This window comes from Brassica rapa, chromosome A07 (genome assembly GCF_000309985.2).
Source record: "Brassica rapa cultivar Chiifu-401-42 chromosome A07, CAAS_Brap_v3.01, whole genome shotgun sequence".
Classification (NCBI taxonomy): Eukaryota; Viridiplantae; Streptophyta; class Magnoliopsida; order Brassicales; family Brassicaceae; genus Brassica; species Brassica rapa.
In genome coordinates this window covers 21,227,612-21,242,619 of record NC_024801.2, presented here as the reverse complement: position 1 = coordinate 21,242,619, position 15,008 = coordinate 21,227,612, and the positions used below count along the sequence as shown (strand labels likewise).

General features: G+C 36.9%; 3 protein-coding genes and 1 non-coding gene across 4 annotated transcripts; 3 read left to right on the top strand and 1 right to left on the bottom strand.

Annotated features, from left to right (window-relative positions):
- Window positions 1–506: 506 nt before the first annotated feature.
- On the bottom strand, window positions 507–6,428 carry LOC103830727 (kinesin-like protein KIN-14P). The gene is made up of 20 exons (XM_009106540.3): window positions 6,285–6,428; window positions 5,321–5,611; window positions 5,109–5,236; window positions 4,942–5,025; window positions 4,783–4,860; window positions 4,611–4,703; window positions 4,472–4,501; window positions 4,234–4,404; window positions 3,628–4,158; window positions 3,490–3,571; window positions 3,309–3,404; window positions 3,026–3,205; window positions 2,799–2,905; window positions 2,530–2,708; window positions 2,273–2,437; window positions 1,933–2,186; window positions 1,683–1,846; window positions 1,125–1,444; window positions 927–1,045; window positions 507–820 (listed from the first exon to the last, which is right to left on the bottom strand). The coding sequence occupies exons 2-20, from the start codon at window positions 5,541–5,543 to the stop codon at window positions 762–764; spliced, it is 3,063 nt and encodes a 1,020-aa protein (XP_009104788.1). The 5' UTR covers window positions 5,544–5,611; window positions 6,285–6,428; the 3' UTR covers window positions 507–761.
- Window positions 6,429–9,307: 2,879 nt separating this feature from the next.
- On the top strand, window positions 9,308–14,079 carry LOC103830724 (flavonol 3-O-glucosyltransferase UGT89B1). The gene is made up of 2 exons (XM_033275276.1): window positions 9,308–13,284; window positions 13,363–14,079. The coding sequence occupies exon 1, from the start codon at window positions 9,631–9,633 to the stop codon at window positions 11,041–11,043; it is 1,413 nt and encodes a 470-aa protein (XP_033131167.1). The 5' UTR covers window positions 9,308–9,630; the 3' UTR covers window positions 11,044–13,284; window positions 13,363–14,079.
- On the top strand, window positions 12,775–13,674 carry LOC103830723. Its single transcript, XM_009106538.3, has 2 exons — window positions 12,775–13,284; window positions 13,363–13,674. The coding sequence occupies exons 1-2, from the start codon at window positions 12,829–12,831 to the stop codon at window positions 13,537–13,539; spliced, it is 633 nt and encodes a 210-aa protein (XP_009104786.1). The 5' UTR covers window positions 12,775–12,828; the 3' UTR covers window positions 13,540–13,674.
- Window positions 14,080–14,211: 132 nt separating the features above from the next.
- TRNAD-GUC lies at window positions 14,212–14,283 on the top strand. The gene has a single exon. It is a non-coding gene; the product is annotated as a tRNA-Asp (tRNA).
- Window positions 14,284–15,008: the final 725 nt, after the last annotated feature.

Genomic DNA, 15,008 nt, shown 5'->3' with positions numbered 1-15,008 from the left:
GGCCCATGAATCCTTCCTTTGTAGGTGTTATTAGATATTGTTGTTGTAATTTACAGGAATTGAAAACCGAATCACATGTTTCATTCTTCAGATATAATTTATAAGTTACGTTTGATAATAAAACAAAAATATAATAAACTGAAGAAAAGAAAAAAACAAAAATATAATAAACTAATTTTGTTTTTGATAATTGTGGTGTGATCTCAAAAACTTTCTAAACATATAAACTAGTCAGACTCGATCGAACCTAAGTGATGACGAAACTTTCAAGTGTGGATCTTTTACCACAAGAGCTAGAGATTCCAGTTATAATAAATTAATATATAACATTCAATACATGAACCAATATAATGAGACTTCAATTTATTTATTTAATTTTCGATTATTAAATAATTTAATTATAAATTTTAGTTCTGAGAATCATGTGTGATTGGTGAAAGTACGCAACATCGCTTAATTTATATTCTTCAATTATATCACCGCATGCATGAATTACAAGTACGTAGTATACCCTGAAAAATGTGATCAGCTATTCTTCTTTGGTTTACAAAAAAAAACCTGTGAAATAATAAGATGTATGTATTTACAATATTTGATACGTAAATCACATAACATATTGGTATAGTTTGTAGTCCCAGTCGAAGCCATATATTAAAGGAAAATGAAAAAATGTACGTAAGGTTTTCCGAACCAAAAAAGAGTGGGTATATGCAGTGTTGCGTGTAAGGTATGTCAGCTACGGCTAGGGGTAAAAGCGTCAATTACGCCCACCGTTTAGAAGACTTTGACAAACTAGAAGCGTTGCTTGTCTTCTTGCTGCCTAGAAAACATATCAGATCAAACAAAAGTTCGTGCAAATAATCTCATAATTAAAAACCTAATACACAAAAATTAATACTTATGTATAGGTTCTCAGTTTGGCTTACTTGATGACGTCAAGCCCGATGCAACCTTAGAAACTGTCGATGTTGTTCTTGTAGCTACTTTCCGAAGCTTATCAAGTGGTCGTGTTACAACCGAGGACCTTGAAGGCGTTGACTTCCCTCTGTAATTTCATCCACCATTACAGCGTTAGGTAAAGAACTCTTGAAAACCACAACAACATTATAAGTTTGAGTCTTAACCTGTCTGAAATCCTGGGTGGTCTTTTAGCAACATCAGGTGATCCTTGAGTTCCGTTAGAGGCAGCATCAGATGTCACTTCGCTCAATCTCTCCTCAGACTCTGCTTCGACGGAGGAAGCTAAACTCTCGCCGTCAGTAATGGCGTGTCTTGACTGTGATGAATATTCTCCTGTTTCTGAGTTTATGTCATCGGTTTGTCCTAAGCTCTTTATCTTCACCATTGTTTTCTGAAGTCTATGAGGATGATGAATGTCTTTTACCGAATGAAGCCTCTCTATCTCTTCATCTTTCCTTGCTATTGTGTCCTTAAGGGATGCTAACTGTTGTAAACAAAACAAATGATTCATGTAAATGTAATTGCTTATGGTATGCACATCCGGTTCTAAGCATAGGCAAGCGAAAATTGGCTTATGACTTTTAATTTTTTTAGCCGTAATGTCTATAATGATATGCCCCAATTCTTTTTTATAATTAAAATTTAACTAATTTTGTTTTTGTTTACATTCTCCAAATTTCAAGACCGGCTCATGGTAAGAAAGATGTAAGTCTCGAACTTACCTGTTCCATTAAGTCTTGAACATCTTTACCATCTTTACTGCTCTTTGCAGCACCAAGTTCAACTCCAGAGACACGTTCTGCGAATTTTAAGGTACTCATAGACTCTGAATATGAAATAGCATCAGGATTGAGTTGCACAAACATTAGGGTCTTTGCTTGTCCTCCTATACTCCAACATCACAAAGTATTTGTTTATGATTAGATCAGTTAAACTGAGAAACTAAAACATCAATTTGAATAAGTAACTAACCAAGAGAGCTTTGGAGTAGTTGTGTTAGCTTGCTGTTTCTGTAAGGTATATGGGAACTCTTTGAAGCAAGAGAGAATATCACATCTCCAAGAGATGAGAGAGATTTGTTTATATGTTGTGCTTCTCTAAGTCTGTCTCCTTTAACTTCAGATCGATCTACTCTCTCACTTCCAGCCAGATCCACCAAATGAAGATTTCCATATAGCACAGAACCGGTCTTCATATCTTTACCACGGACATGAACAGTGACAATGCTGCATAAGAAACCATATACTACAGTGTTAAGGACCTGTTGAAACACATATGTTTTGTTTCATGGGGATCAAGATGAAGTACGAACCTGTGAGAGCGACTACTTCGTTCATTCATGGCAGTAGCACCAACGGAACGATTCTGTAGTCCAATGTCCATCAATGTAATCACATCTGAGGTTGATTTCACTGGATACATGCTTGCATCAGGTACAGCTAAACCATTTTGTGAAATTGTAGACAAGATCCCTAGTGTGTGCAAGGTCAAGATAAACAAAAAAACAACAACTAGTAATGAAAGAAAGAAAGAGAGTATAAGAACAAGAAGCTGAAACAAAAAGGATATTTCTTTTGAGAACTGTCATTAGAGAGCAAATCCAGCACTTGTTCATTGTATATCTCAACCATTTGCACCCCAACTTCATAGTTTATGTTTCCCTTTCTGGATTGAGATATTTTAAAGAGATCATTGAGTGCACGATAGTTAACTCCCCAATCCTCTTCACTTGCTCCATCTGGACCAGTCTGAAATAACAAGAAAGAAGGTAACAAAAACACATTATTGGTACGAAACTCAAAAGATGACCAAAAAAATAACAATGAAAACATACATACCATTGTATAAGTTTTTCCTGATCCTGTCTGACCATATGCGAATATACAAACATTGAACCCATCAAGCACTGACCGAACCAGTGGTTTTATATCTGTAAAGACTTCAGCTGCAAGAATCCAACACAACACATGAACTTTGATTAAATACTTTGATGCTTCTAATGTAACATCCATAACATAAATGATAATAGAAAAAATAATTTTAGAGAAATAGAAAAGAATGACACCTTGAGTAGCAGCTGGACTATAAACTTTATTGAACCTAAACTTGCGAAGACCATCTTTCCTGGGTCTGGTGGGATTGGTAACTACCAATTCTCCATCCTCACCAACGTACTCGACCACGGTGTTTGGTGCACCTTGTCCAGGAAGGAATGGCCTCACCCGGCAAAACACTCTGATGTTTCCTGCAAGTCACAAGTATATAACTTATATAGGCTGCATATTTGAAAATTTACATATCCAAAACAAATGTTAAAGAGAAAGATTTTAACTAGATCTTCTTAATACCTTTAAGCTCCTGAAGCTCATTGAAAAGCTTCCGGTTTTCGGTTAGGACAGCATGATAGTTTTCGGCAGCATTACTAAGTTCAATTAGTTTAATTCCTGAAGAAACAAATATTGATTGATAAAGATTACAAAAAACTACAAGGTCATAAAAAACCTAGCATCTATTAGAACATTCCCTCACCTAATTGGCTGAACTGTTCTGTATAGTTTTCCTGAACCTTTAGAATCTCTTGCTTGATGGAACTTGAGTAGAACCTCAACTCCTGAGATTCAGCATAATTAGCCAACTATATATAGAATACTATAAACATATATATACCTCTAGTGTCTGAGACTGGTAATCAATAAAGCTTTTATAGGAAACTTCTTTCTGACTCCAACTTTGTTGTTTGGACTCAGATATTTCATCCATTTCTTTGACTTTATTCTTCCAGTTTACAAGATTCCCTTCAAGCTCTTGAATCTTTCCTTCAAGACTTGTATTAACACTTTTTGTTTCTTTCTCCATTTCTTGAAGCTCCTTTAACTTTTCCTCAAGAGCTTCTTTAGCAGTATGTGCATCTTTCCCCATCTTCTCGAGCTCGTTGACCCTTTCCTCAAGGGAATTTTTTGCAGTGTTTGTCTCTTTTCTCTCTTGCTCAAGTTCCTTCAGCCTGCTCTCAAGTCCTGTTGTAGCCAACATCGTTTGGCTTTGCATTTGCAAGCATTGTTGCTCATAGGCTTTCTTAGTTTTCTCTAGTTCTTTCCTTAATGCTGAAACTTCGAGGTTGAATTGATCATTTTCTTTCGATAGCTTGGCCATATCCTCCTCTTCGTTCTTCCACTGTTCTTCCCACTTTGTCTTTTCTGTCTATCTCATTTGAAAGTAAACTTCATGTCAGGCCAGTAAAACATAACATCTTGACTTGGAGTATAACGTACTGACCATGGTTTGGCTTTCCATATGCGTGCATTGTTGTTTATATTCTCGTTTAGTTGTCTCCAGCTCTTGCCTCAACGCAGAGATTTCAAGGTCGTATTGACAATTTTCTTTGAGCAGCTTAAGCATATCCTCTTCTCCGTTCTTCTTCTTTTCTTCCCAGGTTGACTTCTCTGTCTATCATACAGTGCACATCAAGTCAAAGACATGTAGAGATACCACTATTACTAAAGTATAATGTTACCTTAATTTGTCTAAGCTGTTGTGTAGCAATCTGTCATAGAATCAGTTCATCAGCAGAGGAGAGAATGTAACACACTATGTGGTAAGATATTAAGGAAACAGTCTCTTAGAGGCCAAACTGGTTAAAAAATGATACATACCTCACTATCTTTACCACTTCCTGATGCTAAGGCTTCTAGGACGTTGATCCTTGACTGGTACTTCTCCTCTCGAGTTTTGAAAATATTGTTTTGCTGCACCAGAACAAAAAAAATATATACTCAGCAAAACTAGAAACTGAAAACATATTCTTCAATAAAACAAAAACCGTACCGTTCTTAGATGCTCAGCTTGAGTTGATATGCGTCTCTCAATCTCTTGCACAACTTTTCTCAAAAGGCATGCCACTCGCTGATCATTAGTTAGCTTTTGTCAAAAACTTTCCCAAGCGGTAAATCACAGTATGATCTTAATAGCTAGACTTCAAAATACCTGAGGGATTTCACCATTCTTTCTTTCAATACTTTCATCTAGAATCCCATTCACAACGCTTAGTAGTGACTGTGTTGGTGCATTCTGCATCAAACATAAGCCAAAGAACATTGTAAAAAGAGAATAAACTAATTGTATGGAAATGTTGGATGAGGTAGTAGAAGTACATCTAAGCTACTTGATTTCATCATTTCAGAAATCTTTGAAGCTTGAAGATCATAACGCCCTTGTTTCATTTGGAAAACCTCATGAAACTTGTGTCCACCATGATGCATTGATCCAGGGGATGATGGATCTACAAGGCTTTAAAGAATCAGTAAACAAGAAGATTATACATAGACAAACACAGGCAGACAATTAGTAAGTACAACACATGTACCAGAACAGGGGAGGGCTTGCTGGAATTTGGATTCTGCGAGAGTTTTGTGCCTTTCATCTCCAGATAATGGAGAAAATGGAGAGAAAGGACTACGAGGAGTCGTTGTATCTCTTTTCGAATCTGCAAGGTTTCTATGCCTTTCATCTCCGGAGTAGGGAGAAAATGGACTACGAGGAGTTGAATCTCCATAAGGGCTGCCTGATTGATCACGCATAGGATTCATTTATGCGTCGACGTCGTAAGCAAACTTATGGAAACACTTGATAAACCCAAAACTGGATCATTCAACTCCTGAGACATGATTGATTCAACCAAAAAAAAGACTTGATGATTAGATTATATAAATTATATCCATATAATATAATAAGAAAAACACATAGAAGAGGTGATTAGAACAGGATCAAATGGCACCAGAAAGCTAACAGGAGATAACCTTTTAGAGATAAACCCATAGCCGATCGTGCGATTCAGGAAAAACCTAGCTAACCATTCAAAATAAATTGAACATATTTTCTTTTACAATTTGTAAATGTTTCATTACACTTTGTCCAGACTGATCATGGAAAAACCTAGCTAACCTTTTAGAAAGGCAGTAAGGATATGGAGAGACACCTAATAAGAACATGTTCAACTACTGGAAACTTCCGAGAATGCTAGCAAGAATAAAACATAACGTTTTGCAGACAAAATTACCAGGAGATAACCATGTTAGAGACAAACATAACCTTTTAGAATTGCAATAAAGATATGAAGAGACAAAGCTAACGAGAACATAACATTTTACAAACAAAACTACCAGGAGATGGGGATATAGATGATCACTTTGGTGGAACAAAAGAGAGAGAAAAATCGCCAATGGAAGAAGTCAAAACATGGTTGATAATTAAAGTCGTGATCAGCAAAATAGGATCATGGCAATGAAGATACGAGGAGGATTAATGAAAGCGATCATTTGTCTGCTTACCTAGAAAAATCCAGGCGAAGTTTTCTGGTGAAAACTTCGGACGCACGCGTGGAGAAAGTCCAACCTGAGAGAAAACAATGAGACGTGATGGGAATGTTGGTTGATTTGATTAGTGGTAATAAAAACTAGATTAATTACTTTTTTGATAATTACAATTACAAACCAAAATTAAAGATTTTTTGTTGTTTTGTACTTTATTTAGGTTCGTGTACAGAGGGAGGGAGCGCGAACGTAGGGAAAAAGTTACAATTTTATGACAAATCTTGGCTAAAATTGGAGGAAAATCAATTATAAAGAATGTTAACAGAAATAGTAATATTTTATTTAACGGTTAGTTTATATAATATGGTCTTGTGGAATGACGACCAAAGGACGCATTTGTGTTTAGACACCATACCACGTCGAGTTCTGGCTAATATTTTATAACGTTCGGGTTATAGCTCTAGTGTTTATATCTTCTATCTGCACAATATTAAAGAGAATACAGTACTGTATAATTAAAACCATAGGTTAACAAACAAAATCGTGGCGACTAATATATTGATCTTATTGTTTCGAAACTGAGGTTGATTCCATATGGGCATATCACCATTCAGTTAGCAGTTTAATGTCATTAAACCTAATGATTCCACAGTCATCACTGAAAAACATTTGAAGCGTCTGAACTACAACTTCTTGTCAAAACAAAAGCAGCATCCTAGAGGATAGCTACACACATGTTCTGAAGGACTTGCATAAAATATTGAATCACAAATGCATAAATACATGCAATGAGGGCTCATATATACAGACCCTCTTATTATTACAACATTTCTAAATTTTACAAAGTATGCGGGAGGCACTCATATTCTTGGCAAATCATAGCATACCTTGTTCATATATATCCGGAGTTATTAACCGGCTTCTTCACTTTTGGAAGTAAAAGTGTCTCTATTTCTGATGCAAGAGGTCCTGGTTCGCTAGGAGAAAACAAGATGAATTAGTTAATAAACGAGAGAGAGTACGTAAACATTTAATTTAAATGTTTTAAACCCAAAAAATCAAGTTAGATTAGTACAATTGTCCTTTTTTACGTCTCTGTTCGTCGTTCCATAAGGCACTTGCTAATTTCATCACATAAGAAACTCTCGAACGAGGAAGTGCAAGACCATGGCATCTCCCTACACCAAGATCGCAGGCAAATTTCTGGTCAGTCTGAACTTGATACAAAGGAAAGGTCATTTAGAAACCATTATGCATTTAAGTAATTAGAAATTCGTCAAAATGCTTGGTTGCTGTGATTGCCTTTTCTGTTTATCTGATGAACTGATAAGATCACTTATTTCTCTCCTTTGGCTCCTGTTATATCAGTTTAGTCCCAAGTAAATAAATTTCCCGTTTTTCAGTGCATCACAAACCAATGAATAGAGGCAAGAAGAACTACAGCTTGCAACTGGTGGTCAAGTAACTACTCATGTCCAACATTAACTAAAGCTTAAAACAGTGCATATACTGAAGTTCCTGTGCGTATTCAATCTGGAAACTTGGCTGGATGAATGGAAAATATTGGAAATTTGCCTGACAGGAAAACTAAATTAAATCTTCCGTACCTGACAAATAGAAAAAAAAATAAACAAAGGAACATAAACAGTTTCTTTTTAATTTTTGATTACTAATACACACACGCTTTTATTGGTAAGTACTAAGTACCAAACTCAACACCTTTACCAAATGTTCTGCTTTTTTAAAGTTAATACTAGATTTTGACCCGCCCTTGAAAGGGCGGGTATATTTTTGTTTTAACGTTTTTGAGAAATAACACTTTTATATTTATGTTATTTTTTGTAATCGTATTTATATTAAATGTTGATTTAATTGAATATAATTTTTGGTAACTACATTAAATATGTCAAACTGCATAACTATTCACATACTATATGCATTTCAGATTTTTTTAAAAAAAAATTATAAAGTTTGCAATATATTATATTTTTTTATTAATTACCTAACATAATAGTCAAAAATATTCGTACTTAAAAAGATCTGAAAATTAAAGTCTCATACTCTATTAGACCTATATACTTAAACTTTCCTTAAAAAATGTTATATCCGAAAACCAATATGAAATTCAACCTGCACCGAAAACTGAACAAAATATTTGAAAAGTGTTTGAAAAAGATAAATTCTAATATATTATGTTATATATCTATATATATGGTTAATATGGTCTTCAATAACTTTAAGTAAAATCACATTTAATAAATGTTGTTAATTAAATAACTTATTTAAACTCTGTTAAGCTAAATGAGTTTATATAAATTTTCTATTTCTATTAAAAATCCAGTTAAACCCTATTAAATCTTATTTTAACATTATGTGCTTTGTAAATTAATAGAGAGTTAAGTTTTTTAACTCTGAAACCAGAATATTATATTTAGTTACATAAAATAAAGAATTATATTTCATTTTTGAAAGAGTAAAACATGGGAATAATTAGTTGGACATAACACTTATAAATTGGCATGATTCTAATTTAATAAAATAGATTTAAATTTTAATATACGATTGTTAAAAAAACAGTATATGATTTAAATAGGCTAATATATACCTTAACATTCATTAACTATGTTGATATTAGTATTATTATTGGGACTGTGTTAATGGTGTTCATATGGGTCCTAATTTAATATGGTCCATAATAGATTAAAATGATAATTTGCTCTAATAATTATAATTCGAATATAGAACAGTGTAATATAATTAAAAAGAAAAAAATGATGTCAGAAAAAAGAAAGGACTGATTATTGCTGAATGAAACCGTAGACTTTGACATAAGTGGGTCCGGAAATGAGAGAATCAAATGGAAGTTATAAACAAAATCATGGTTATATAAAGAAATAATAAGTGGTGCAGTTACAAAAAAATGACCCGTAAATAAAAGTTGGTTATATAAAAAAGTAATAAATGATGCAGTTATAAAAATTACCCCTAAATAATAGAAATACATAATTGAACACAACTTTTATCAATTGGTCAATCTGCTGTTTTAATAGAATAGATACCAAACGCTTATGTTTCAGGACGTGTACCTATCAGAAGCTATGACCCATTTTCCTACTATAAGTAACTGATGTAAGAGACGTTACGTAAAAAGTTTTTCGATCAGTTCATTCCCAATTTAAGCTCATTTCCAGTGTCATCTGATGCTAGATTAAGTGAAAGACCACACGGTACTCTCAAATAGAGTCGTAAGCATTTTCTCCATGTGTATGAGCAACATTGGGTAACGCATCTATTTAAATCACTCTCTGTGTTCTCTTTGGCTTCATCAACATTCCGACAAGAAAAAAAAAAGAAAAACATCGTTATGACAGTCAACACAGAAAACATCATTCCGACAAGAACGCATGTCTTGATCTTCCCATTTCCGGCACAAGGTCACATGATTCCCCTCTTCGACCTCACCCACCGTCTCGCTCTCCGCGGCGGCTCCGCCTTAAAAATCACCGTCTTAGTCACTCCAAAGAACCTTCCTTTCCTCTCTCCTCTCCTCTCCGCCGATCTCAACATCGAAGCTCTCACCCTCCCTTTCCCCTCTCACCCTTCGATCCCCTCCGGCGTCGAAAACGTCCAAGACTTACCTCCTTCCGGCTTCCCCACCATGATCCACGCACTCGGTGGTCTCCACGCGCCGCTTCTCTCTTGGATCAGTTCTCACCCTTCTCCTCCTGTAGCCATCGTCTCTGACTTCTTCCTTGGATGGACTCAACACCTCGGGATCCCTCGCGTCGAGTTCTCTCCTTCCGCCGCCGTCACTTGCTGCATCCTCAACACTCTTTGGATCGAGATGCCAACCATTGGAGACGATGATGAGATTCTCGAGTTTACCAAGATACCGAACTCTTGGAGATACCCTTGGTCTCAGATCTCTTCGATCTACCTAAGCTATGTTCATGAAGACAAAGCTTGGGAGTTCATAAGAGACTCGTTCAGAGACAACGCGGCGAGTTGGGGACTCGTCGTGAACTCTTTCGCCGACATGGAAAGTGTTTACCTCGAGCATCTTAAGAAAGAGATGGGCCATGATCGTGTATGGGCCGTAGGCCCGGTTCTTCCTGTGTCCCAGGGTGATCGTGGTGGTCGGACATCGGTTTCTGTCGATCACGTGATGTCGTGGCTAGACGCACGTGCGGATAACAACGTGGTTTACGTGTGCTTCGGAAGTCAAGTTCTGTTGAGTGGGGAGCAGACTCTCGCTCTCGCTTCTGCCCTTGAGAAAAGCGGCGTGCATTTCGTGTGGGCCGTCAAGGAGCCCGTGGAGAGAGATTCGTCACGTGGCAACATCCTGGATGGTTTTGAAGATCGTGTGGCTGGGAGGGGTCTGGTGATCAGAGGATGGGCCCCACAAGTGGCTGTCCTACAGCACAGAGCAGTTGGAGCGTTTCTAACGCATTGCGGTTGGAACTCAGTGGTGGAGGCAGTTGTAGCCGGCGTTCTGATGCTGACGTGGCCGATGCGAGCGGACCAGTACACAGACGCGACTCTGGTGGTTGACGAGTTGAAAGTGGGTGTGCGTGCCTGTGAAGGACCAGACACGGTGCCTGACCCGGATGAGTTAGCTAGAGTTTTTGTTGATTCCGTGGCCGGGAAGCAAACGGAGAGGATCCAAGCCATGAAGCTGAGGAAAGCAGCGTTGGATGCGATCCAAGAACGTGGAAGCTCGGTTAAGGATATAGATGGATTTATCGAGCATCTTGTTAGCTTAGGACTAAAGAAATGATCCAACCAGATATTGTATGCATGTGACTGCACTCTATTTAATTGTTGTAAGATGATAAGTGATAACGTCGGTGTTTCTGGAATTTCCGAATATAATTTCGATGTTTTAAAAATAGTTTTTAATTAGGCTTGGGCATTTGCAACTAAATCCTAGATTTAATTGAATTCGAACTGAAATACATGAATCCGTTTCTGGTCGAAGCTGTAGCGTAAAAAGGTATTTCACTATTTTGAGTATCGACTGAACCCGAACAAATATTCAAAAAATTTTAAATTGTAAAACAGTTGATTCAAATCTAAATAGGTATACAAAAACATGAAAACAAAAAAAATCAGATCCGAGTATTTCAGTTACTTAGTTTCAGAGTTAATGAAATCCAACTATAAAATATTCGACGCTGTGTTACAAAATAAAAGTGTTACCAAAAAAAAATATTCGACGCTAAAATAGTTTTAACCTAATTTAAAATATTGTTAACAGAATACAAAAATGAGTTTAGGTTTAAAATGAGTCTTAAACAGAATTATAAAATGAAAAATGTATCTATATATTTATTTACAATATTCAATTTTAAAATTTAAATTTACAATATTTTTATAATTATTTTTCACTTGCAATCGTTCGTAACCAACCGTAAACGGTAGCGAAAATCAAATTTGAGATTAAAAATTTTAAAGCAGTTTGAAGTGAAAGAGAGAAAACTAGCAGACCATATTATTACGGATCAAGAAAATTAGGTCAAGCCGTCGCACAAAAGAGAAAAGAAGAAGAAAACTCCATAATCGCCGATCTCTCTCCGTGGTTGGCGGTGTTTTTCACTGCTGCTACGTGAGGAAGAATTTTCTTTTTCTTATTTAGTTTAATCTAGATTTCGTATGGTTTAGGTGGTTTTGGGTGGAGTCTCCTTCTCGTTGGTTTATATCTCTCACCGCTTTCGACGATCCAGATCTATAGAATCATTTTTCTTATCAAGTCGAGGGCTGGTTTAGATTTGGATTGTGGTGTTTCTGTTTTTCTTCGATTGTTCACAGTTATAGTCCATTCGTTTTACGCTTTGTTCTAGTTTATTGGATTTGTCGGTGTGAGGTGTACTTGCTGTGGAGGTTTTTTCTTGCTAAGAGGTAATCAGTTTTACCTCTGTAGATCGATATGTGTAGGACATGTAAATCTTTACCGGTGTTTTTTCCTTTAACATTTCAAGTTCGTGTGTTCTTGAACCTAGGTGTGTGGTTTTAATTTGATTATGTCTCGGCTTCGGTTTTTGGTATTGATGTAAGTTTATCTTCGCACATGTTTGTACCGATGTTGCGTCTATGTTGCGTCTGTGTTTGGCTTGGTGATGTACCCTTCAGGGTTATATTTGCGTAAGTCATTGGTTCTTTGGTTATCTTGGATTGTATGTTCTTTAAAAATGTTTGCGAGTTATGATTAGTCTATTAATTCTATCTTTAGTACATGTAGCTCTCTAATGTTTATTTTTCCTGTATTATCGTACTTCATTATTATTGTCTTCTTTTTTTGGAATATTACTTTCTGACCGAACTATTACAATTTTTTGTCAGTTTTCGTAATCTATTACGTGTTTCATTATAAAAAACTTAATAAAAATCTGAGTTAAAAAAAAAGAAGGAAACTAGTAGACCATTAAAGAAGTGGATCAAAGTGAATTGGTTTGGTCGTGTCGGGTCAAGTATAACTGGACCCGGAAAAGAATGACGTTTGCTTATCTTCTTCGATTCTCTCATATTCCCTCCCTTCTCTCACACATCCACACAACAAAAAGAAATGACTCTCACCGTGAGCAGCGGTGGTGGAGTCTCTAGGATCCCCTCCATAGACCTCACCGATTCTTGCCGTACTCCCTTCTCCACCTTCAAACTCATAAACTTCCCTTACCCATCAAGAACCCGTCTCCACGTGGTCTCCGCCTCCAAAAAAGCCTCCTCCCAAACCGGTCGGTTCGACAGCAAGAAGCGCCGAACCCTCGTCCCTACAACAACCACCAAGGAACAGCCGGAAGAAAGCATCAACGACGACGACACAGCACCGTCTCAGATCGAAATCGCCGACGACGAAGACAGGTTCGCGGTGAACACTCGCTTCAGAGGCGATCCAAAAGACGCGCCAAAGTTCTCGATAAAGGATCTTCCTGGGCTTGAACCTGACCCATTCGAAGGTCCTCAGTGGGATGGTTTAGGTTTCTTCGTTCAGTACTTGTGGGCTTTCGGCATCGTTTTCGCGGTAAGTTTCAACCGCTTGATTCTCTGAGTTGATAATTTCGTTTAAAGCGGTTGTAACGTTTTAAATTTTTGATTACAGCTTGTCTCCGGCGGAATTGCGGCGGGGACGTATAACGAAGGTGCCACGGATTTTAAGGAGACGCCAGTTTATAAGGAGGCGATGGAGTCTCGTGACCTTCTTGATGAAGCAGAGGGTTCGAACTCGGAAGATGTGTTTGACTCTAATCCGACAGAAGTCGCGCCTAGTTTGGAGTAGTTTTAGTTCAGTGTTTTGTTAAAGCTATCTTCGAAGTTGATCATGAGCTTCTTGTGTTCATATAATGTTACAGATCAAAGCGAAAAAAAAACGATTATTAAATAAGAGTGTTGTGTTTTATAGTTGTTTTGTTTTCTTGATTTCATTTCAAGAACTGTAAACGTTAAGAAACATAGCAAAAAAAATCTATAGTAAAATGTAATTAAGATGGTAGTTTCAGATGAGGAGAGATCCAGGTAGGATCGTTGCGAGTGCAGGGATGATTAGCTGAATCTCAGACTTGGAGCTGGAGGATCTCAGACCATAACCCAGCGCCATGAAGCTGGCGTGTCTTGATGCTACTTGAGCCACTGGGTTTGCTGATGAAGTTAAACGAGATCAGTGGAAATTCTTTCTTTTTTTTGTTGGAGAGAAAGTAGTGGTTCTTTTGAGTATTAAAGGTCGGAATCAATTGGTTTGGTGTGAGTGTGAGACTGTGGAAATGTATTGTTATTGCTCAGATGATATGTGTTACTCTTGTTTCAATACTTTATTTCTTCATGTTTGTGTCTCTTTCAATGTTTTCCACTTTATTCAAATTATGCTTCTTGTTTCCAGTTGACCAAGAGGGAGACATCCTTGTTATTAGCAAACAAAGTTGATTACGATAAAAATAAAACATTCAACAACCAAGTCGTTGTAGTATAGTGGTAAGTATTCCCGCCTGTCACGCGGGTGACCCGGGTTCGATCCCCGGCAACGGCGTAACCTTTTCTTTTTTTGTTTTCAGTCCAACAATTTTCAGGTTTGTAGTGTTTTAGTCCCTTTCTTCCTTATATTCACATCAGAAGCCCAGATAAAAGTAAATTCCGACAAACACAACCCCACTTCAAAGTTACTTCCGCTCCGTTCTTAAACCCTCCGGGGAATATCCGGTTCGAAACCTCTCCGCCTCTCGCATTCTATGAATCCATGTAGGGTGGAGGTAAGTTCCCTTTCTCGCTCCCTAAAACCTCTCGCTCAAAGTCTTGAGTAAGCAACTCATTGGATTGTTCTATAGTTATCTTGACTCGCACATAAACAATTTCTTCTCCTTGCGCGGCCTACACACTAAGAAACTCCTTTATCTACTGCTATAATCCTGCTCTTATATCCGGAGGAATGCTCTTAAAAGCTTGTATACAGGCTGCTGATTCCGATGGTGTGTATTCTATGGCCAGGATGATAAGAACCTTTGGAGACAGTCAGAGGGTTAGGTTTGTGATTCTTTTTATTCAGGCAAGTCTATGCATATATTTGACTAGAAAACCACCTCTTTATAACCTCTTGAATTTGGTTGGGCATTGTGTATAGTTTTTCCAAAATATTCACATGGTTAGGTTTTTAACTAGTACTATTTTTCTGTTCTGTCATAAAAAAGTACTTCTCTTATGGCATATACTAATAAATAATAACACTATAACTAAGTACAATAGTTCAGTCGTTATAAA

What these genes read in the sequence shown, in the direction of transcription:
- LOC103830727 (XM_009106540.3), bottom strand. Translation starts at nt 5,543, where the DNA reads ATGAATCCTATGCGTGATCAATCAGGCAGCCCTTATGGAGATTCAACT. An exon ending in CCACCCAGGATTTCAGACAG is followed by an intron (nt 1,046 to 1,124) that starts GTTAAGACTCAA and finishes ATGAAATTACAG; the next exon opens with AGGGAAGTCAACGCCTTCAA. An exon ending in ATCGGGCTTGACGTCATCAA is followed by an intron (nt 821 to 926) that starts GTAAGCCAAACT and finishes TATGTTTTCTAG; the next exon opens with GCAGCAAGAAGACAAGCAAC.
- LOC103830724 (XM_033275276.1), top strand. Translation starts at nt 9,631, where the DNA reads ATGACAGTCAACACAGAAAACATCATTCCGACAAGAACGCATGTCTTG.
- LOC103830723 (XM_009106538.3), top strand. Translation starts at nt 12,829, where the DNA reads ATGACTCTCACCGTGAGCAGCGGTGGTGGAGTCTCTAGGATCCCCTCC. An exon ending in CTTTCGGCATCGTTTTCGCG is followed by an intron (nt 13,285 to 13,362) that starts GTAAGTTTCAAC and finishes TTTTGATTACAG; the next exon opens with CTTGTCTCCGGCGGAATTGC.